At 41.7% G+C, this 22,701-nt stretch overlaps 2 protein-coding genes across 3 annotated transcripts; both read right to left on the reverse strand.

The window, feature by feature from the left end:
- Positions 1-352: 352 nt before the first annotated feature.
- LOC5513480 lies at positions 353-10,253 on the reverse strand. Of its 2 annotated transcripts, XM_001633689.3 has the most exons (12): positions 10,155-10,246; positions 9,519-9,591; positions 8,821-8,901; positions 8,384-8,416; positions 8,108-8,149; positions 7,766-7,860; positions 5,551-5,609; positions 3,205-3,314; positions 2,891-3,057; positions 2,190-2,534; positions 1,462-1,587; positions 353-849 (listed from the first exon to the last, which is right to left on the reverse strand). In XM_001633689.3, exons 2-12 carry the CDS (start codon positions 9,580-9,582, stop codon positions 484-486), a joined length of 1,488 nt encoding a protein of 495 aa, XP_001633739.3. In that variant the 5' UTR covers positions 9,583-9,591; positions 10,155-10,246; the 3' UTR covers positions 353-483. The 2 variants fall into 2 exon arrangements, with proteins under 2 accessions (XP_001633739.3, XP_048579080.1); XM_048723123.1 differs by lacking the exon at positions 8,384-8,416 and having other exon boundaries at positions 10,155-10,253.
- A 567-nt stretch (positions 10,254-10,820) lies between these two features.
- Positions 10,821-18,345, reverse strand: LOC116618883. The gene is made up of 10 exons (XM_032383028.2): positions 18,258-18,345; positions 17,896-17,947; positions 17,237-17,263; positions 16,723-16,935; positions 16,247-16,405; positions 15,516-15,626; positions 13,274-13,371; positions 12,904-12,962; positions 12,491-12,606; positions 10,821-11,928 (listed from the first exon to the last, which is right to left on the reverse strand). Exons 2-10 carry the CDS (start codon positions 17,945-17,947, stop codon positions 11,654-11,656), a joined length of 1,110 nt encoding a protein of 369 aa, XP_032238919.1. The 5' UTR covers positions 18,258-18,345; the 3' UTR covers positions 10,821-11,653.
- Between the last annotated feature and the right edge of the window lie 4,356 nt (positions 18,346-22,701).

Consider the following 22,701-nt stretch of genomic DNA (forward strand, 5'->3'; position numbering starts at 1 on the left):
ATATTTGTGAAATGTCTATACGTATGTGATCTCTGCATGTTTTCAGATTTGTGAAGTGTCTATACGTATGTGATCTCTGCATGTTTTGGAATAAATTTAGTTCAGTTCCGACGCTGTGCCCTTGATGTCCTTCTCACTTTCTCCCAAAAAAGCTCGAGCCATTTTAATGCGAACCGGTGTTATGAACCCGACCGTTACATCATTATGACCTAGTACGGTAGCCAATGGGTAAGTCTTTGCCTCTGTGAATGTACATGCTTACAGCAAAATAAGCAACAATGCTGCAACTTCCCAAACCTGTAATTGCTTATTTTATTATAACCATGAAGCAATGCAAGTAGCGACACATGGAAACTCTGAGTGGTACTTTATTTGAAATAGGTGTATGCGCCAAATGGCGTAATGCGAATGCATAGGGAGCAAGAATAAGTTAAATCCTCGACATAAATACAGTACATTTATTCCACAACTTTTCTCCCCTGACTAGCGGCGCCTTCCATACAGAGGATTGCGGTAGCGTCTCGCACCAGGCCCCTTCAAACTCTGAATAAACCGGCTCCTCGCCGCCAAGTACTGGGACCTACAGCACGCCCTGGAGCACGTGGGAGCACAAGCCCTGTCGCAGGCGAAAGGGCACTGGGCGACGGGCACGGCCATGGGGTACGCTACCGGGGGGTAGCCGGGGTACCTTGGGTTGTAGGCGTGGCTGTAGAGGTAAGGGTAGGGGACCATGTAGGGGTAGGGGAGCTGATATATGGGCTGCGGCAGGGCATGAGTTTCGTGTCTCGTGTCTTCGCCTTCGGGTTCTCTGTTTTCCTGCTTGTTCTCTTCGCGGTGGAGCTCTTGGGCCTTTCGAAAAATAAAGACATCCATAGACGTAATCAAATGATTACAGCGTGTAGAACAGTATTTAGGGCTTCTTAGGGGTTAGTTTCGAATTCTAGTTCTCATAAATTTATTCTAAAATTTATGTCAAAAGAAAGAATTGAATAATTGTGTGTGTGTGTGTGTGTGTGTGTGGGGGGGGGTATCGGTTCTACCATCAATTTACAATTTTGTTTTGACGTAAGGATTTGGTCGACCGACAAAAAAGAACGTACAGATAAATAAAAACAGGGATGAGGACAACCTATATTAAGCGAACGCTAGCTATATACATACCAGTTGGACCCAGCAAACAAGAAATATATAAAATATATACATTATGCCAATGTGAATTGATAAAGGTGTCAGGTTAATAAAGCTACTGCCCCCTGACGAACCTCGATCTGTCAGCGCAACTACTTTGTTTCACAGAGTATACCACATAGTTATTCTACAGCTTGTCTGAAGTCTTTTTAGTTATACCACATCGTTTTTCTACAGCTTTTCTGTAGTTCTTCTATTTATTTCACAAAGTTATTCTACAGCTTGTCTGTAGTTTTTCTAGTTGTACCACATACCCCCCTGAAATCTCCTTACCGGCGCAGGCGCAGATGCTGGTGGCCAAACGAAGGTGTGTCCGATGATTTGTACAGGAGGGGGAGGGGGTGAAGCCTCTTGGTGCTCTTGGGTCAGCTCTACCGTAGCACTCCCCTCCTCTGATTCCTGAAAGACAAAACAAAAAGACATAAACAGTCAAAAACTACATTTTTTCGCGTAAGCATAAAAGGAGTTGCCAATAATCTGCCATGCTTCTGCAAAACCTCTCGCAACATCATCATCATTGTAATCTTCATCATCATAAACAACATCATTACATCACCATCACCATCACCATCACCATCACCGTCACCGTCACCGTCACCGTCACCGTCACCGTCATCACCATCACCATCACCATCACCGTCACCGTCACCGTCACCATCACCGTCACCGTCACCGTCACCGTCACCGTCGCCATCACCATCACCATCACCGTCACCATCACCATCACCATCACCGTCACCGTCACCGTCACCGTCACCGTCACCGTCACCGTCACCATCACCATCACCATCACCATCACCATCACCATCACCATCACCATCACCATCACCGTCACCGTCACCGTCACCATCACCGTCACCGTCATCGTCACCATCACCATCACCGTCACCGTCACCATCACCGTCACCGTCACCGTCACTAACACCATTACCATCTCCAATACAATCACCATGATTATCATCACCACCTTATCATCATCATCATTATCATTCCGTGCTTACCGGCTGATCGCTAAGATTGTTGTTTATCTCTCCGTGTCCGGAGTATCCCAGAGGATGATAGAATCCAGGGTGGTAGGGGAAGGGATAGAAAACCGGAACTTGAGGAGCTACTACAGGATACGTCTGAATATGGACCGGTTGGGCTTCATTATTGACCTGTTGAGCTGCATTATGGACTTGAGAAGTATGAACAGATTGTGGTGAAGTATGGACCGATTTCGATGATGTATGGACCGGCTCTAATGGAGTATGGACCGGGGTAAGTTGTTGCTGTTCGTATGGCGTATGAACAACGACTTGTGGAGGGTGGTGGATTTCTGGAGCAACAATAGGAGCTGCGGGTTGCTGTGTAAATAGCAAAAATACAAGCTTGACTCAAATTTCAAATTGAAGCTAGAAGGAGTTGGCGTGTCACACCTATCGGTTGAAGAATCTGCTCTTAGAATTCCACTGTTCAGGCCTTGACCAAATGAAAAATCACATGTACTTGTTTGACAGGCCTTTTTATCTAAGGATCCCCTCCCATCATTCTAGTCACTGTTTTTATAAGCGTATAGCTAGATTTCATTGGGGATAATTCACAACTATTTTGTTTTCAAATATTGAGGATCCTATCGTGCGAGCGAAGGGCGAGGTGTGACAAGCAGAAACGAAAACAATACAAAAACAGCATTTAGATTCTACAAGCGGGGAAAACATACCTGCTGTTGGACCACTTGGACAGGATAGTGAACCGGACAGGGCGCGGGGTAGGGCGTCACCTCATAAGGCACGCTTCCGGTGCAGACAGGAACTGCGCATGCGCAAGTTGACGTTGCGTGACACTCCTTTGGGGGTGGGGGTGGGTGAAAGATTTGATCACGGCACTCTGAGAGATATGAAACAAATTTGAACGGCTGTGCTATAAAAGCTAGTCACTCAAGTAGTCACGCTGATCTCGCGTGTTGCGTGAAGACCTCTTCAGTTGTCATGCAGGGAGGGAAGTAAAACGGTCACCGATATTTTTAAAACCCACCTGGTGTTACAATGCTTCCAGGTTTGAGAATCGCTTCCAGTACTCGCAAATGTGCCTCATTGCAACTGAACTTCATGATGATATTGGCGTATGACAAGTTGTTGTCGGTTCTATAGATATAAAGAGGTGGTAAGATGTACACGCATGTAGCTAAGGGTGGACAAGGGTGGTAAGATGTCCACGCATGTGCTAGGGGTGGACAAGGGTGGTAAGATGTACATGCATGTGATAGGGGTGGACAAGGGTGGTAAGATGTACACGCATGTGATAGGGGTTGACAAGGGTGGTAAGATGTACACGCATGTGCTAGGGGTGGACAAGGGTGGTAAGATGTACATGCATGTGCTAGGGGTGGACAAGGGTGGTAAGATGTACAAGCATGTGCTAGGGGTGGACAAGGGTGGTAAGATGTACATGCATGTGCTAGGGGTGGACAAGGGTGGTAAGATGTACACGCATGTGATAGGGGTGGACACGGGTGGTAAGATGTACATGCATGTGCTAGGGGTGGACAAGGGTGGTAAGATGTACAAGCATGTGCTAGGAGTGGACAAGGGTGGTAAGATGTACATGCATGTGCTAGGGGTGCACAAGGGTGGTAAGATGTACACGCATGTGCTAGGGGTGGACAAGAGTGGTAAGATGTACACGCATGTGATAGGGGTGGTAAGATGTACACGCATGTTATAAGGGTGGTCAAGGGTGGTAAGATGTACACACATGGGCTAGGGAGTGGACAATGGTGGTAAGATGTACATGCATGTGCTAGGGGTGGACAAGGGTGGTAAGATGTACACGCATGTGCTAGGGGTGGACAAGGGTGGTAAGATGTACACACATGTGCTAGGGGTGGACAAGGGTGGTAAGATGTACACACATGTGCTAGGGGTGGATAAGGGTGGTAAGATGTATATGCATGTGCTAGGGGTGGACAAGGGTGGTAAGATGTACATGCATGTGCTAGGGGTGGACAAGGGTGGTAAGATGTACACGCATGTGCTAGGGGTGGACAAGAGTGGTAAGATGTACACGCATGTGCTAGGGGTGGACAATGGTGGTAAGATGTACACGCATGTGCTAGGGGTGGACAAGGGTGGTAAGATGTACACACATGTGCTAGGGGTGGATAAGGGTGGTAAGATGTATATGCATGTGCTAGGGGTGGACAAGGGTGGTAAGATGTACATGCATGTGATAGGGGTGGACAAGGGTGGTAAGATGTACACGCATGTGCTAGGGGTGGACAAGGGTGGTAAGATGTACACGCATGTGCTAGGGGTGGACAAGGGTGGTAAGATGTACATGCATGTGCTAGGGGTGCACAAGGGTGGTAAGATGTACACGCATGTGCTAGGGGTGGACAAGAGTGGTAAGATGTACACGCATGTGATAGGGGTGGTAAGATGTACACGCATGTTATAAGGGTGGTCAAGGGTGGTAAGATGTACACACATGGGCTAGGGAGTGGACAATGGTGGTAAGATGTACATGCATGTGCTAGGGGTGGACAAGGGTGGTAAGATGTACACGCATGTGCTAGGGGTGGACAAGGGTGGTAAGATGTACACACATGTGCTAGGGGTGGACAAGGGTGGTAAGATGTACACACATGTGCTAGGGGTGGATAAGGGTGGTAAGATGTATATGCATGTGCTAGGGGTGGACAAGGGTGGTAAGATGTACATGCATGTGCTAGGGGTGGACAAGGGTGGTAAGATGTACACGCATGTGCTAGGGGTGGACAAGAGTGGTAAGATGTACACGCATGTGCTAGGGGTGGACAAGGGTGGTAAGATGTACACGCATGTGCTAGGGGTGGACAAGGGTGGTAAGATGTACACACATGTGCTAGGGGTGGATAAGGGTGGTAAGATGTATATGCATGTGCTAGGGGTGGACAAGGGTGGTAAGATGTACATGCATGTGATAGGGGTGGACAAGGGTGGTAAGATGTACACGCATGTGCTAGGGGTGGACAAGGGTGGTAAGATGTACAAGCATGTAGCTAGGGGTGCACAAGGGTGGTAAGATGTACCCGCATGTAGCTAAGGGTGGACAAGTGTGGTAAGATGTACATGCATGTGATAGGGGTGGACAAGGGTGGTAAGATGTACACGCATGTGCTAGGGGTGGACAAGGGTGGTAAGATGTACATGCATGTAGGTAGGGGTGGACAAGGGTGGTAAGATGTACATGCATGTGATAGGGGTGGACAAGGGTGGTAAGATGTACACGCAAGTGCTAGGGGTTGACAAGGGTGGTAAGATGTAAATTCTTGGAGGGAAGGGAGGAGCTAATTCGGCGGAAGCGCTTATTCGATGAATTAGTGTTAAACAATATACTCACGTGACATTCTGGAATTCCAAAGATGAGAAGCACGGATAGCATCGGTAAATCATGCGAAGCTGGGGAGAAAAAAATGATTTTTAAATGTGAATTCGCGAGTAAAACGGGAAGATATTCTCTTTATCTTCCAAAAAGTTGTGAAATTTGATGCCACACTTCAAACAATTTGTTCAAGGTGGAACAAGACAGAATTAAATTAAAGACATCTCTAGGGTGAGCAGGGGGTGTTATTTAGTGCTAAAGTTAAGAACGGTAGACGGACATCTTGCAATGTTTCTCACACTTTTAAAAATAAAATGTTAATGTTGTTAGAATTTCATTTAAAAAACAACTGTATTCATCCCATTCATCACATAATATCATTTCAACAATCTGAAAACTGGGAAGGAGGAATGAGGAGGGAAAGTTGTGCCTCCGTAATACAAAGGAGGGCTCCCCCTCCGTCCCTTGTCTGTCGGCAATGTGTCCCCATGTGTAACGATGTGTCCCATGTGTACCGATGTGTCCCCATGTGTACCGATGTGTCCCATGTGTACCGATGCGCCCCATGTGTACTTAAGGGGGCCCCTTGTGTACCGATGTGTAGAGATGTGTCCCCATGTGTACCAATGTGTCCCTATGTGTACCGATGTGTCCTCATGTGTCCCCATGTGTACCGATGTGTACCAATGTGTCCCCATGTGTACCGATGTGTTCCCATGTGTACCGATGTGTCCCCATGTGTACCCATGTGCCCCATGTGTACCGATGTGTAGAGATGTGTCCCCATGTGTACCGATGTGTCCCCATGTGTACCGATGTGCCCTATGTGTACCGATGTGTAGAGATGTGTCCCCATGTGTACAGATGTATCCCCATGTGTAGAGATGTGTCCCCATGTGTACCGATGTGTCCCCATGTGTACCGATGTGTCCCTATGTGTCCCCATGTGTACCGATGTGTCCCCATGTGTACCGATGTGTCCCTATGTGTCCCCATGTGTACCGATGTGTACCGATGTGTCCCCATGTGTACAGATGTGCCTTATGTGTACCGATGTGTAGAGATGTATCCCCATGTTTAGAGATGTATCCCCATGTGTACCGATGTGTCCCCATGTGTACCGATGTGTCCCCATGTGTACCGATGTGTCCCCATGTGTACCGAAGTGTCCCCATGTGTAGCGATGTGTCCCCATGTGTACTGATGTGCCCCATGTGTGCCGATGTGTCTCCATGTGTCCCCATGTGTACAGATGTGTCCCCATGAGTAACGAAGTGTCCCCATGTGTACCGATGTGTCCCCATGTGTAAAGATGTGCCCCATGTGTACCGATGTGCCCCATGTGTACCGATGTGTCCCTATGTGTACTGATGTGCCCCATGTGTACCGATGTGTAGAGATGTGTCCCCATGTGTACCGATGTGTAGAGATGTGTCTCCATGTGTACCCATATCAAACATATTCCCCAAGGATAGTGTCCTTCGTTTGCATTGCCTAATATGGTCATTGATGCCCATATTTAGAAGAGCTAAAGTTTTCCCGCTCCCTGATCTCCAGAAAATATGGTGAAAAATGCTGATTCCTGTCAATTTGAGACTCGTGGAAAGAATTTGTCAAAAAAAACCTGACAGATTGGTCAAATTTTTATTTCACTAATCTTGAAAAGCCCTTAGACCCAGGCCTCACAGAGATTGACCGAGCGGGTTTGAAGGTCACCCAAATATTGATATGGAAGTGTCCCCATGTGTCCACATGTGGCCCATGTGTACCGATGTGTAGAGATGTGTCCCCATGTGTACAGATGTGTCCCCATGTGTAGATATGTGTCTTAATGTGTACCGAAGTGTCCCCATGTGTCCACATGTGGCCCATGTATCCCCATGTGTACCGATGTGTTTCCATGTGTACAGATGTATCCCCATGTGTACAGATGTGTCCCCATGTGTACCGATGTGTCCCCATGTGTACAGATGTGTCCCCATGTGTACCGAAGTGTCCCCATGTGTACAGATGTGTCCCTATGTGTACAGATGTTACCCCATGTGGCCCATGTGGAGTAAGTACGCAGCTGCTTTGTCTCATATTATCTTTGTTCTACAAAGGAGTTCTTTTGTGTCTATTCTTCTCGTTCTTTGTGTTGAGGTGCGGATATTGTTCATTTGCCCAATCAAATTGCAGCTTGTAAGAGCTGCGTACTGACCCTCCATGTGGCCCGATGTTAGCCAATGCTTACATTCTCGCAGATATGGCATTTCATTTCATGGTATGGCTCGCTGTCGGAAGGGGGAGGGGCTTTCTCAAGTTTGATAGACACAAAAAATGTACGACCTGCAAAATAAGGTACATATATAGAAATTGAATATTTATGCGGCAGAAATGTTTATTCATCGATCCTTTTCAAAGTTTACGTTTTCTTTTGCTTCACGCGCAGTTTGAACTACAACGTTGAAACAGCAGTACTAGAAGCAAATATGGTAGGAATTAAAAGGAAAATCCGAATCTCTCCCTTTTTTGTTTTCTTTTCAGATTACCCATCTACAAAGCAAGAGGTAGGAACATGTTCAAATTTACTCACATTCCAAAGCCCTTGAGTCCACAGACGATGAGTTTGCTGACGCTTAGGGAAAAATCGTATTGATAAATTAAGTTTCTCAGCACTAAATCTGCTATGTGATGTATTTGGTCTGTTTCATCGACAGGGTTAAAATCTCTGAAACACAGAGAGCTATGACTGTGCCACTATTAGATGTAGAATGCTTGCAACGTTTTACATTCAGTCTCGCCTGACAGAGTTTCAATACAGGCTAAACAGTGGCAGAGTGAAGTTGTCGTCTGTAATCGTAAGGTTTACCTTCAGTTGCGTTGGTCGTGGTGGTTGCATTCACTGATGACGTAATGGCGGAGGATTAAGAGAAATTTGACAAATACAAATCAAATACAAATCACAAGTCACAGAGGCGGATGAAGGGCTAACTTTATATGACTTCACTTTTTACAGAGTGCTACTCACCTCGACAAGTAACCCACATAATTCCATACAATTATTTAAAGAGTCTATTTCAATCGGCAAGCTCAACTAAGATCACCCTCCACGCAGGCTCCACGTTTTCCTTTGTTTTTAATACGAGATTTGTGGTATCCCCCTTGAAACTGATCCATGGCAAAAACATAGATTGTTCGTTTGACAAGTCACCAACAAAAGGGGGAATTAAGCGACAGGAGAGATCCTCTGTATATACAATCATAGACATATTTTACTTTAGACTAAGATAAGTAAATTTCGCATACCCTGTGTCGCATTTGAAGTAGCGTTCACCATCGTCGGTGCGGGAGTTGGTGGTGATGGTTGTGGTGGTGGGGGATACTGCCCTTTAGTGCGTAGAAATACAACCAGAGTAGTTCAGCGATAGATTTTTGCTGTTATATTTTTATTAAAAAGAGCTTTTTGATTGGTGGGCATTTAGGGGTCTGGGGAGATTGGGGGGGGGGGGGGGGGGGGTTGATCTCTGTTTCTATGAATGTCTTGTCCGGAGCGTAAAGGCGGTGCTTAATGCTAATAAATATTCATATGGAGATTTCGTAGATCAATACTGCTCTGTGTATCGTCCCCAGACTAATCTTGGTCTGTTACGATTTAAAATGGCGGACACTTTGGAAGTAGCGGGAGATAAAGTAGTTGCCATCCGGCATAGAGACACCTGGGGACACGTGTGGTCCTTTTCCTAGCTTCTCTCCCTCCCCCTATTGTAGCCTTGGGATACAAGTCAGCCTAGTCCCAGGCCTTTACACAAGCTCATGGTCGGGGCCTAGTCCCAGGCCTTTACACAAGCTCTTGGCCGGGGTTCTATGTTGGTAGCTAGTACTGTGACTGGGAAGCATGTCCCAGATCCCACGCTGCTGCACAGTTAATTTCCTAGCACAGGAAACCCGATGAGAACGCCCAGGGTTAAGTACGACTCAAAATACCTAGAACAACACGTCCTCACCCTTAACGGACGTCACCACAGCAAGTCCGATCAAGATGACGCACACTTCAACGGTGGCCTTCATGTTCTAGGTCTAAAACAAAAGGGACGGAATTAGAGGAACGGCAAAGGAACCAGGAATGAGGGGGGTATTTAAAAGCAAAGGAGATTAGGGGAAAAGCAAATACATAAAACAATGAAGAATTCTACAATAACGATTTTGTTAAAATTATTTGATTAAACTCTTAGGAATAGAACATAATAAATAATAAAGGCTAAATATCTCATTGAGGATAATTGATTTGATATTTGAATAGCCTAGTTGAATTGAGCCGATGGATGTATATGCTTTTTTCACTCGGTATTGGGCGATAGCGTAAGATGGCCACGTGACTGGCCTTCTAGTAGCAAGAGCGTCTATGCAAATCATCTTGTTATTTCGTCACGGATACAGAAAAAGGGCGCATGGGTGCACACGGACAAAAAAATATATTGCGGTAACAATTTTTTTTTTGAAAAAATTTACTGTAGTCTTCTTTTTAAAATTACAACGACCAAGGTATATTAAAAGCAAAACCTGTTTTAAAGTTTTCGTGTACTTTAAACAGAACATCGGATGAATAGGGCACTGATTTTTCAAACAATGGATATCCCTACCTTCTGACAAGATGCCCAGTACCTTCCACGTCGCTGAAATGGATTGACTCCTTAGGCCCGGTAAGACTCCACGTACGGTCCTCTCGACTGACATCACCCTGACCCACTTAACCATGATGCGATTTGAACTTTCCACCTTCCACCAGAAAGTACCGTCATTTTGTCAAATTTGGTGTCATGTACACGTTGGGAAATCAAAATAATCATGATAGAACATTTCTCCTTTCTTTTGTTTTATTTTTTTATAAAACATATTTTCAGGGGAAATGATTAAAAACAAATCTAGGCACATATCATCTTCATTTCAATGAGGGCTGGAACAAGGTCACTCCCCCGTCTATAGGAAGGTCCTTGGCAAAATCGTCGAGGGCGGCTTGAACAACGAGATCGAAAAAATACGTTCGCGCTTGGCGATCAATTTCAATTTAGTTGCAATGGAATAAGCAAAATATAAGGGTAAGAAACAGAAGAAAATAAACATTATTAAGACATTATTTCTACAGCAGCGAGCGTTATCAAGGGAATTCACATGTCAAATGTGTTCACGTCGTCGTTTAGTGGAAACGGCAGAAATGTATAAAGAGAGCGCATTTTAATTATAAATCGAATTCTATTGTTTTCTGCCGTTGTAGTTATACTAGCATACCACAAAAAAACTAAAAAAGATGTATCAATCAAATTTTATTGCATTTTTATGACAGAAGAAAATAATATTAATGTCGATATATACAATCATATACTCCTTTATCATTTAATCAAATTTACAATCTACTAAAGGATACCAAAATATATCTATTCATTTATATTATCTATATATATTCAACAAAGCGAGATTAGGTGACTAGCTATTGTAGCAAGATTATTTTTTTTTTTCCATTAAATCTTGTCCACCCAATACCCGCTGTCCTAGATAAAATGTACTATTTTTCTTACTTTTTGGACAAGCGAATACTTATGGTTTTTCCTGTGTTTGTTCTTGCGCTTCAAATAGCGTGCAAGCAATAACATAAGTATGGCTGTCTGGGAAGGGGGGGATGGGGGGCTCGTTAAGTACTTGATTCCATGTTCTCAATAAAACTCTGATCAAGGGGAGGACCAAGTTTGACAGTTTTATAATCCGTCGAACTGTCCCACGGCAGGGGTTTTGGAATTTCCAGGAAGGGGCAAGGGGCCGAATTTTTAGAAGTTTTAAAAGTATGGATCATACAGTTTCACTTGATCGCAAGTTCTAGTTTAAAATCATATACTAAATTTATATGTAAAGTCTAGTATATATTTATTTATGATATGTGTAGTCTAGTTTATAATCATATACTAAATTTATATGCAAAGTCTTGTATATAATCATATATGATATGTTTAGTCTATTTTATAGTCACGTTCTAAATCTAATTCCAGTTTATAATCAAACATGTTTTGTTAAGTCCAGTTTTTAGCCATATAGACTAGCTTGTAATAACACACTAGATTGCTTAGTTCATAATCACTTACTAAATTGTTTAGTCTAGCTTGTAGTCATACACTACGTCGTCGTTCTGCCTCACGTTTGACTTCTTGCAGCAGCCGATGGAGCAAGTTGGCGCACAACTCGACGCGCAACCATAAGGACAGGCATTGACCTGGGAGGGGAGGGCTGGGGGGTAGGCAGGGGCCTGGCACGAGGGGAGGAAGGGGGCTGGGCAGTAGGGCGTGGTACTGCACATGGTCAGGGGGCTACATCCGGGGACTATCGCGGACATTCCCGGATGACGGCAGATGTTTGTTTTCTGACAGACTGTGGAGAAAATGTGATAATCATCTCAAGGTTTTGATTGTGATAATAATGTTGATCAAGATGGTGATGATAGAATTATACAAAAAGGATCGGAGGTTATGCAAATTTTACGCACAACTCAAAGAAATCCTGCCACGAATGTTCCTATAAGTCCTATGAGGTTCCCGGCAAAGTAATCCTGCCACGAATGTTCCTATAAGTCATATGAGGTTCCCGGCAAAGTAATCCTGCCACGAATGTTCCTATAAGTCCTATGAGGTTCCCGGCAAAGTAATCCTGCCTCGAATGTTCCTATAAGTCCTATGAGGTTCCCGGCAAAGTGAAGGATTACGTTCCTATTCCCAGTAACCGATGCGTTTATGAAGATATGATAATGATGATAATCATAATTGCTTTTGAAGCTGACCTTTATCGCGTCACTAAGAAGGAGATTGCATATTTAGGTTATTTATTAAAAAAAAAAAAAAAAACAATGTACATTACCAAAGCATTCCCGCGCGCTCGCCCCAGCTCAAATGGAGCATATTTATAAAAGACAAGACATGTGTGATATTATACCCACCGGCCGATACGATGGATCCTGTTTCGAGTTTTTTCTCAAGTTTCTTCAGATGATTTCCAGCGCAGCCAAATCGGAGCACTAGAGTAGCGAGTGTGCTTTTGCCGTCCTTGGATTTTCTAGATAACGAGACATAACCAGTGAATGTTATAAGGGTTGGTGATAATTGGTGTTGTGGTGATTGCCGATGGTGATTGTGATAAGTATGATGATGATGACGACGACGACGATGATGATGGCGATGGCGATGATGGAATTGTATTCGTGTCAGAGGCTTTGGCAAATGTTACGGCGATGTTGATGATGTTTATTGATGGTAACGTTCATCGATTTGATGATTTTGATGATGATAGCAAAATGCGATAATGATAATTATGTCAATGCTGCATAATTCCATTTTTTTTTATTATACTCACTCAGTCTTGATAAAATGCGAGCTATGGAAACATGGGTAACAATGATAAAGCGTCTTGATCTGAAAAATATAGAAAAAAATCATAATTGCCCTTAATGCTTTCTTTTCTCATCTAATTTTTTTATTTTATAAAATATGACAGATAGACACAGATTCAAAAGAAAATAATTCGGCTTTAAGAACCTAGTTGTATTCCCCCCTTTCAAATCCGGATCTCTTCTCCACTTCCACTCTTCCCTGCAAGTTCGCATGTAATCTCTCAACCAAGACATCTTTTAGCGGCGACTATTAAAACATAAATGTCTGGTATGGTATTATTCGGGTTGTATCTCAAAAACCCGCAGTTAACTCAAGGGCAACCGCTGACTCACCGTAGAACAGATACTGCACTTCATAGCGTTGTATTCGTGAGTTCCAGGCTTGCCAGGGGGAGTTCTCTTCAGCTTAAGTTTGACGACGAAAGCGTTACCTAAAATGCCGAAAATGAACGTGTTGAAAAGCGCATTATATGTCGGCATAGAGACTAGTCCATGTAGTGAAGTCAAGATAGAACAGACATGTGTTAGTACTGTCACCTAGTAGTACTGCTACAAAGTATGTGTTATGTGTAAGTACTGTCACCTAGTATGTGTGGTATGTGTAAGTACTGTCACCTAGTATGTGTGTATGTGTAAGTACTGTCACCTAGTATGTGTGTTATGTGTGAGTACTGTCACCTAGTATGTGTGTTATGTGTAAGTACCGTCACCTAGTATGTGTGTTATGTGTAAGTACTGTCACCTAGTATGTGTGTTATGTGTAAGCACCGTCACCTAGTATGTGTGTTATGTGTGAGTACTGTCACCTAGTATGTGTGTTATGTGTAAGTACCGTCACCTAGTATGTGTGTTATGTGTAAGTACCGTCACCTAGTATGTGTGTTATGTGTAAGTACTGTCACCTAGTATGTGTGTTATGTGTAAGTACTGTCACCTAGTATGTGTGTTATGTGTAAGTAATGTCACCTAGTATGTGTGTTATGTGTAAGTACTGTCACCTAGTATGTGTGTTATGTGTAAGTAATGTCACCTAGTATGTGTGTTATGTGTAAGTAATGTCACCTGGTATGTGTGTTATGTGTGAGTAATGTCACCTGGTATGTGTGTTATGTGTAAGTACTGTCACCTAGTATGTGTGTTATGTGTAAGTAATGTCACCTGGTATGTGTGTTATTTGTAAGTACTGTCACCTAGTATGTGTGTTATGTGTAAGTAATGTCACCTGGTATGTGTGTTATGTGTAAGTAATGTCACCTGGTATGTGTGTTATGTGTAAGTAATGTCACCTGGTATGTGTGTTATGTGTAAGTACCGTCACCTAGTATGTGTGTTATGTGTAAGTAATGTCACCTGGTATGTGTGTTATGTGTAAGTACTGTCACCTAGTATGTGTGTTATGTGTAAGTAATGTCACCTAGTATGTGTGTTATGTGTAAGTACCGTCACCTAGTATGTGTGTTATGTGTAAGTACTGTCACCTAGTATGTGTGTTATGTGTAAGTAATGTCACCTAGTATGTGTGTTATGTGTAAGTACCGTCACCTAGTATGTGTGTTATGTGTAAGTACTGTCACCTAGTATGTGTGTTATGTGTAAGTACTGTCACCTAGTATGTGTGTATGTGTAAGTACTGTCACCTAGTATGTGTGTTATGTGTAAGTACTGTCACCTAGTATGTGTGTTATGTGTAAGTACTGTCACCTAGTATGTGTGTATGTGTAAGTACTGTCACCTAGTATATGTGTTATGTGTAAGTACTGTCACCTAGTATGCGTGGTATGTGTAAGTACTGTCACCTAGTATGTGTGTTATGTGTAAGTACTGTCACCTAGTATGTGTGTTATGTGTAAGTACTGTCACCTAGTATGTGTTATGTGTAAGTACTGTCACCTGGTATGTGTGTTATGTGTAAGTACCGTCACCTAGTATGTGTGTTATGTGTAAGTACTGTCACCTAGTATGTGTGTTATGTGTAAGTACTGTCACCTAGTATGTGTGTTATGTGTAAGTACTGTCACCTAGTATATGTGTTATGTGTAAGTACAGTCACCTAGTATGCGTGGTATGTGTAAGTACTGTCACCTAGTATGTGTGTTATGTGTAAGTACTGTCACCTAGTATATGTGTTATGTGTAAGTACTGTCACCTAGTATGTGTGGTATGTGAAAGTACTGTCACCTAGTATGTGTGTTATGTGAAAGTACCACCAATAGAAAGTAGAGTCGAGAAAGAAATAGTCACCAATAGAAAGAAATTTTGCATACCTGATAATAATAGCATTTTCGGTTTAAAAGCACATTGGATAGATAGCATGCTATCATTCAGGATAATCGCATAGCTCGATGTCAAACCTGAATAAAAATGCCGCGCCAAATATAATTCTCTTATATGCCGAACAACGATACTTTTCCTGCTTTCCTTAAATGCGAGGGCGGGGTATTACAACGCCGATGTCCATGCGTTTAAAATATGCTCATGGCCAGTTACTCAGAGTAGGTTTCGTAGCGTGCAAGGCCGTTCGATCCTGCCTCGCGCCAGGTATGCTAGTGTACCGAAAACCCCATGATTTACTTACATCTTAGCTTTGATGCAGAGGAAACAGCACCAGGCTTCTTTGCTTTGGCCGGCTTCTTTGCTGCTGGCTTTTTTGGAGCTGGCTTCTTTTTCGCTGGAGTTGGTTTTTTAGCTGGAAATATAACATGCTTTAAAGGTATTGAAAACAATGGTCGTGACACGCTCTCTCATCTGCCGTGTAGAAATGCAAGTGCATGTTACTTGTATACAACGCTAAGTTGGGACCTTTTAATGGTAGCAATTATGATGTTGATGACAAAGACGACTTTGGGATGATAATGTTTCTGATAATGACGATGATCATATTGTTGTTGTCAATGGTGATGATGAGATGATTAGAATCATATTGTTCCTATCAATTTTGTTTCTGTTGCTGATAATGATGATTATCCATAAATTGCTCTTCGATCTGTCAAGCATATATATAAAGACATACAATTTAGAATAACGAATAAATCATAAATCATAAAATTTCAATAGTCCATTTTCGAGTTCCACTGAATCAATTGCAAATACCAGCAAGATCATGAAGTATTCTCAGGTTTTTGCATTGATTTATTCCAAGTTCCAGAGGATCCTCGCTGGTATGCGCATGAAATTTGCCTCAAGTCGAGGCTTACACTGTATTTATGCGTCCTTAGTCTGTAAGTCCAGCGGTCATAGAGGAACTAGAAATTGGGCTATTTGGACTTCGATACTGTCCCGTTCAACGCTTATATTTGCTCTACTCACTTGGCGTGGCCTTTTTGACTGTGTAGACGAATGCAGTGTCGCTTAAGCCCACCGCGCATGTGTCAGACTTGGCGCATTTATACCCGTCTTTTTGTCTGCACTTAGAGATGGGTGCTTCTTTTTGTGCGTCGTACACGGTGCCCGTGAGACACTCTTGGCCTGGGGAAAGGAAAGCAAGAAACAAAGACGTTAATTCTTAAGTAGTAAAAAAAGAAACATTTGTAACAGGCCGGTGCGGAAAGGGGGCAAGCACCCCTCCCCTCCCCCCACTTTCGCTGCCGAGAGTGGCAGCGTGGGCAATTTCTTATTGAATGCCAGACAAATACTATCCTTTTTCCATATGATACCTGGCCGGGCAATAAATACTCGACCCACACCCTTTTCGCTTTTACCGCTCGCGGTAACAGTACTCCCTCCACACAGGGAACCCGCTCAAAACCCCAAGCTCTAATCTTAGCAGCTTAGGCTGTGCTCACCCGTATTCCTCAGCCCAAATACCGGTTTCTTGCGCTTGACTGTCGCCGCTGCACACTCGCAGACAGCATCCTCGACAAATTTTTCAAACGCTGGTTTCGCGTAGCTGTTCTGTTTACGTGTGAAGAGCTTGGTCGTGAGACCCTTTTTGACGGCGGGATTGGCGTTATAGCAACCGGCTTTTGTAATCTCGTACGTCGCTCCACCAGGGCAAGCTACAAATGGGACATGCAAGTTTAGTAATACGTCACATCGTATTAGATTGCTATATTAGAGCTACAAAGATTCGTAGTGAACTCGCCACCACTAGCGAGCAAAGCATCAGTGGTGGCGAGATCACCGGAAATCGCTAAAAATGGGAAAAAAAGGCTCAAGAAAGCAGAAGTACTTATAATAATAGTAATAATTAAGAAAATGATTTTAGGCTGGTGCGCTGTGAAGTCTATAACTTAGACCACTAGAGCTAACCAATCAGAGCGCGCCATTTCTACTACAAATTCAACTGCTTATACTCACTTTTTCTGACGGCATCGGTCGTTTGGCCTGAAATGAAGATACAAATGTTAATTATTTCGAACTTTTATGAATACTTCACATTGGAGATGCGCTATAGAGTAGAGCCCCGATTTCTTGGGATCGTAAGAAAAACCAAACTTTGGGTCGATAACAAAAACTGTTTTTTTTTTCTTCTAATATTAAATAATAACTACTTATTAACCGAGCGCAAGGGCTGTACGTAGAAATACCAGACCGAGGTCTCGAATGACGGCTCAAGGCCGCAGGACTCACATCAAGACTCACATCAACCGGTATCAAAATCAAAGAATCAAAATCATTCAACATTTTTTTGATGACTAGTAACAAGAAGAAAATTAGCGTATCTTGATTGAAAAAGAAAGGAAACCCGAGCAGGTAAAATAAGCGGGAATTCGGAGTTATCCGGGTTGCGAGTGTTTGTTGTCGAAGTGAAAATAACGTGAAGTTCAAACCCAAGGGACGGAGCTTATTTATGAGTTCACGGGTTTCTACTGTTCACAGGACTCTACTGTTCACGGAGTTCTACTGTTTAATTTAGTCAGCACTAATTGGACTATACTTAGAAGAGGACTATAATTACAAGATTCGTTTTTATGTTTTTTTTTTTTTTTCATTCAAGATTTGTTTTTCTTGCTTACCACATATCACAGCAGTTAATGCAGTCACCAGGACCAGCTTGAGAACACCCATCTAAAGATAAAAATATTTTTTATAAATAATTAAGGGGACTTAGCTGTGTTCTTCTTTCATCTATGTTGAGAGAAAGATCAAAAAGCAAATTTGAGACAATAAAATGCGTGCACCGTTTTAGATGGCTAAAGTATATCAACAATAAAGACTATAGATGAGAATAATCAGTTTGGATAGCCAGTTTGGAGAACAGAATTCGCAGGATTTTTGCAGATTACAGACTGAGAAATCTTTAAAAAAGCAAGTTCCTTTTCTCAGCAAGCCGTTAAATTTAGGCGAACAAATTAATGAAAAAAGTGTACAAACCCACCTTAAAGTGTTGGTTTCCTTTCCAAGAGAGCAAAAGTCACAAGCAGTATTGTAATCCGATAGTCTAACATCACCGTCATGTTTATTCCACCAGTTTGTAAAAGCGACCCAATCAGGTCACGAAACCTTGTGTATTTTGAGCAATCTTACTGAGCCACCAGCAGTAATTTGGCAACGTTAACACCGTCTGGCATGTTTTGAAATCCAGGATCAACTGAGGGCTAGCAAAAAGAAGACGTTTGCTCTTATTTTTATAAATTTTGTTAGAAGGTCTTTGCGTAAGAGAATGAAAACAATACGAAAATACTATTTTCTTTGCAGGGTATTCTAAACCAAAATATTGATACACGTTTTTTTTATTTTCATATCCTAGTATTTATAAAAATGAATGAGACAGATATACTGTAAGAATTCCCTTGGCCCACGGTGGCTAACAACCTCTTTAAATAAAGTAAGTGGTGAATGATAATGAACGATAGCGAATGTGCATGTTGGCTACTTCTAAATATACTACTCTAGGGCAACTCAAGAACAAAGGAGATGCTAATCTTTATTAAACAATATGATGAACGATAAATTTATTGAATCAGTTTTGATTATTCAATTTATAGATTTTATAGATTATCCGATTGTCAAATAGCGTAGGAATCAGAGCGGGGTGTGTGTGTGTGTATGTGTGTATGCGTGTGTTTGTGTGGGGGGGGGGGGGGGGGGGCTGGGTGGTAAGGCCCCAAAAATGCTGACCGTTGACTCAAAAATGTTCTTAATACCTTGAAATACTGGCTGTAACATGGCTAAGAATGTAAAGCTCTGCAAATCTGGAGTAAAAGTGTTAAAAATTGAGGGAACCTTGTCCGAATCACATTAAATAGGAGTAAATAGACCATACCTGCATACTACCAGACTCGCGCGCTGAAACGCCGTATAGCAGCTTGAAGCTTTACGGCTAAGCTAGAGATTTCGGCCCCCGCACCGATACTGTACTATCCTAAGGTAACCGACGCACCCGCGCATTAAAAACTAATATGGCTAAAAAAATTCGACCCTCCCCAAATATGTGAAATGATAATTTTTTTAAAAACCTTTATAAAAAAAAGCATCATTACCTCCCTGCCACCTGAAATCTTATTTAAATATATTTCATACCACCAATCTGAAAAGTTAGTAGGGGGGGGGGGGCTTTTGCATGAATCGAAATTCGTAAATTCATTGATGGAAGTTAATAAAACCAAAACTACAAAAGATAAAAAAAGCAGAGGCCATACTTTAGGGGATAATGATTTTCAACGCCAGCCAAACGAGAGTCATGAAAAAGTACAAGCAGAGGCGCATCACATTAATTTATCTATTTTTTAGTGTTCTGGGGTCCTCCCCAGAAAAGATTTTAGGAGGCTCAAAAATTGATCAGAAAAAAAAAAAATAAAGGCCCTCCTCTAAAGCCTGTATCAAAAATTGGGGCCCTCCCCAAAATCGATGCTCAAAAAATAGAACCCTCTCCCAAATCCTTAACCAGGATCGTAGCCCTGCCTTATACGGTTACGCCACGCACAGCTCGCTGCTGTCGAATACAAAATATCGGGGGGTTTTCACGCTCGCGTCTCTTTGGAATAAGTGTGTTTTTATAGTTAGGTTAGCCTGGGTACCAGAGAATCCGAGCTTCGCGGCGACAGTGGTACCCAGTGTATAGTAAGGTGTGTCGTTAACATGCATGCTATGGCCTAAAACAATGCGTCTCTCACACCCGCGCATCTATGCACTTGGCTAAAGCATAATGCAGCGCTATGTTTTATACTGCCAATACTCAATTAGTCAATAAGGCCCCACCCCTTCTGCAATATAGGGCCTATCGACTATCGAGGCACGTTTGTGATAATAGGACGAACTTTGTTTTAAAACAACATATTACAGTATCCCTTCAACTGGCCTGTACCGGCCATTAGAAATACAAAATAAATACAACAAGATGAAAATACTCAGGCATTAGGTGTAAGGGATAAATGGTCTTGAACATATGCATCTAACTACGGTGATATCAACTAGCTCAGGTTGTTTAACAAATTTCAAATCGAACAAGGAAAGAAAAGCAGAATTACCCTTCTCAACAAAACGCTTAAAACATCACACAAGGGAAAGAGATCAGCTAACAAAGCTCAAGACACAAATAGATACCTTTATTCTGATCTTCCAGGTTCATTTCCATGGCCTCAAAACACAATGTCTACTTCCTGAAGGATTGTAAAACCACTTGGATGTCATTACGGATTGCAAAGCCTGGGAGATTAAGGGAAAAATGCACGAGGCGAGAGTCAGTCATCACTCCTCTCCCCAAAGTCAGACGGTCACCCCAAAGCCCAACAAATCAATTTCATGTCATACAGACCCAGAATAGCAGTGTAAACAATTTTGGAATTAATTTGGTTTCAGGAAAGACAGTATTCAGGAGAGCTGGAGTTCGGAAAATTGTTTTCTTATCCAGGCAAAGCCAAGCAAGAAAAAAGTCACCATGAATCTACCTTTGCTTGCAAATATCCATAAGCACAGACCTCAATTATACCCCAATAGACTTCATGATGTCCTAGGGCACTCATGCTCGCATCAGCACAGGAACAAGTAAATCCAGCTCAAAAATAGCCAGGAGTCAATGGGTTAATATAACAGCTTCACCAAAAGGAGGGTAAGACTTGCCGTACACAAGAAGGAAATCTCGTGCGAGTGATTTTTACAAAACAACAACAAAAATACGCAGAAAATGTAAATTTTTTAAACATGTTGATCAGCAACCATTGATTTTTACAAAACAACAACAAAAATACGTAGGAAATCTGAATTTTATAAACATGTTGATTAACAACCATCAATTGATCATACAAATTAACAATCCATTATACAAAACCCTTCTTTAAATTCCAAAAGATATCAATTTTTTACAACTACAACATATCTGCCAACTAAGGTACTTCCCAAAATATTTTTTCCTATAAATTTCTTGGAAGTCCTGAATAGGGTTGAAAATCAGATGAAATGCCTTTTTTCTGTTCTAGAATATATTTCCTCTTCTCATCTGGAAGTGCAACACATCATTAATAAAGTCCTTGCGCTCAAATTTGACTATGTTCCGATCGTATATGCGTGTTACAGTTTATAGGAGGAGGCATGGTTTATAGAATCTGGCACATTCCTCTTCTTTCGATGAATGGGTTTTCACTCACAGGAATCTTCTGAAGTAAAGGATCTTCATGTTCTTTGCATTCGCAATAATGCATCAGTCTGTAAAGAAAAATCATCATCAGAGCGAAAACAAATAAAATGGGATAATTTGGGTTAGATGCAGAGGTACATTAAAAGAAAACTGGCAATGTTGAAACTTTATGGGGGTATACAGAAACAGTATAACATTAAAAATAGATTTCAATTTCTCACTGGTACAGTGAAACACTCAGATTCAGCCTAAGAAAGCACAATTACTGTAGTACTTAATTTTCTTGCATTTGCACTTGTGTTTTACACAAGTGTTATTAGATAGCCACTAATTGAAATTGTAACTAATTGTAACTACAGTAATTAATAACTAATTACTAGTAATTTAAAATTTGTCCAAAACCATTTGCCATCCTATTGTTATTAACTCACAATTAATAATCAATTCTTGATTGATAACAGGTCATAATAATTTTATCAACAGAATAATGCTTTATTATTAGTTATGGAGGTTTTAGCCGAACTGCATATAATTAGTTTAGTATATGGTAAGAGAAAAGCATAGATCATATTAATTGTTTTCTATATATTCACTGATGACTGCTTTTATGTAAATACATTTCATCACTTTGGTGAATGGAGTTTTAACATAATAGTTTAGAAGGGCAGGTGTCTGGGCAGATTCCATCAAAGAAACCCACAACAATAACCAAAAGAAGGCAAAGAATACATTAACAGGGCCACACACATGGAATTCTAGCGCTGTATCACTCCATTGTCCATAATGACTCAAGTGTAACTTTACAAATCAAATTATACAAGAGCAAAGAAGTCAATTGAAAAGCCAAGTTTATAAGCAGTAATTAGTCAAGTCGTATGAAATGTTCACTGGTTTGTGTACATTTGTACTTTAAGTTACAGAAAAAAAATAAACGGGGTTCAATTCCATGGTATTCTGAAATTTGAAAAAATAATTGTAGACTAGAAATAGCCGAATTATAATCATTCAAATGTGCACATAAACGAACCACTGGGTTGTGAATGCCCGGAGATCAATTGTTGTTAAAAATATTTACTTTTTATAAATCATTGTCGGAGGAGTTCAAAACCAAATTGACATCAAAACTAGATTGACATAAAAAGAAAGAGATAAAGAGACGACAGGTCTAATAAATTAATCCTGAATTTAATGAGCATAAGAGATAGCAAGATATTATTTTTTTGGATGATTAATCCAAAGGTATTTA

The sequence above is a fragment of the Nematostella vectensis genome, chromosome 15 (genome assembly GCF_932526225.1).
Source record: "Nematostella vectensis chromosome 15, jaNemVect1.1, whole genome shotgun sequence".
Classification (NCBI taxonomy): domain Eukaryota; kingdom Metazoa; phylum Cnidaria; class Anthozoa; order Actiniaria; family Edwardsiidae; genus Nematostella; species Nematostella vectensis.

What these genes read in the sequence shown, in the direction of transcription:
- LOC5513480 (XM_001633689.3), bottom strand. Translation starts at nt 9,582, where the DNA reads ATGAAGGCCACCGTTGAAGTGTGCGTCATCTTGATCGGACTTGCTGTG. An exon ending in TCCAAGTGGTCCAACAGCAG is followed by an intron (nt 2,535 to 2,890) that starts GTATGTTTTCCC and finishes CTATTTACACAG; the next exon opens with CAACCCGCAGCTCCTATTGT. An exon ending in ACAATCTTAGCGATCAGCCG is followed by an intron (nt 1,588 to 2,189) that starts GTAAGCACGGAA and finishes TTTGTCTTTCAG; the next exon opens with GAATCAGAGGAGGGGAGTGC.
- LOC116618883 (XM_032383028.2), bottom strand. Translation starts at nt 17,947, where the DNA reads ATGGGTGTTCTCAAGCTGGTCCTGGTGACTGCATTAACTGCTGTGATA. An exon ending in ATTAACTGCTGTGATATGTG is followed by an intron (nt 17,264 to 17,895) that starts GTAAGCAAGAAA and finishes TCTTCATTTCAG; the next exon opens with GCCAAACGACCGATGCCGTC. An exon ending in AGTGCAGTATCTGTTCTACG is followed by an intron (nt 12,963 to 13,273) that starts GTGAGTCAGCGG and finishes TATATTTTTCAG; the next exon opens with ATCAAGACGCTTTATCATTG.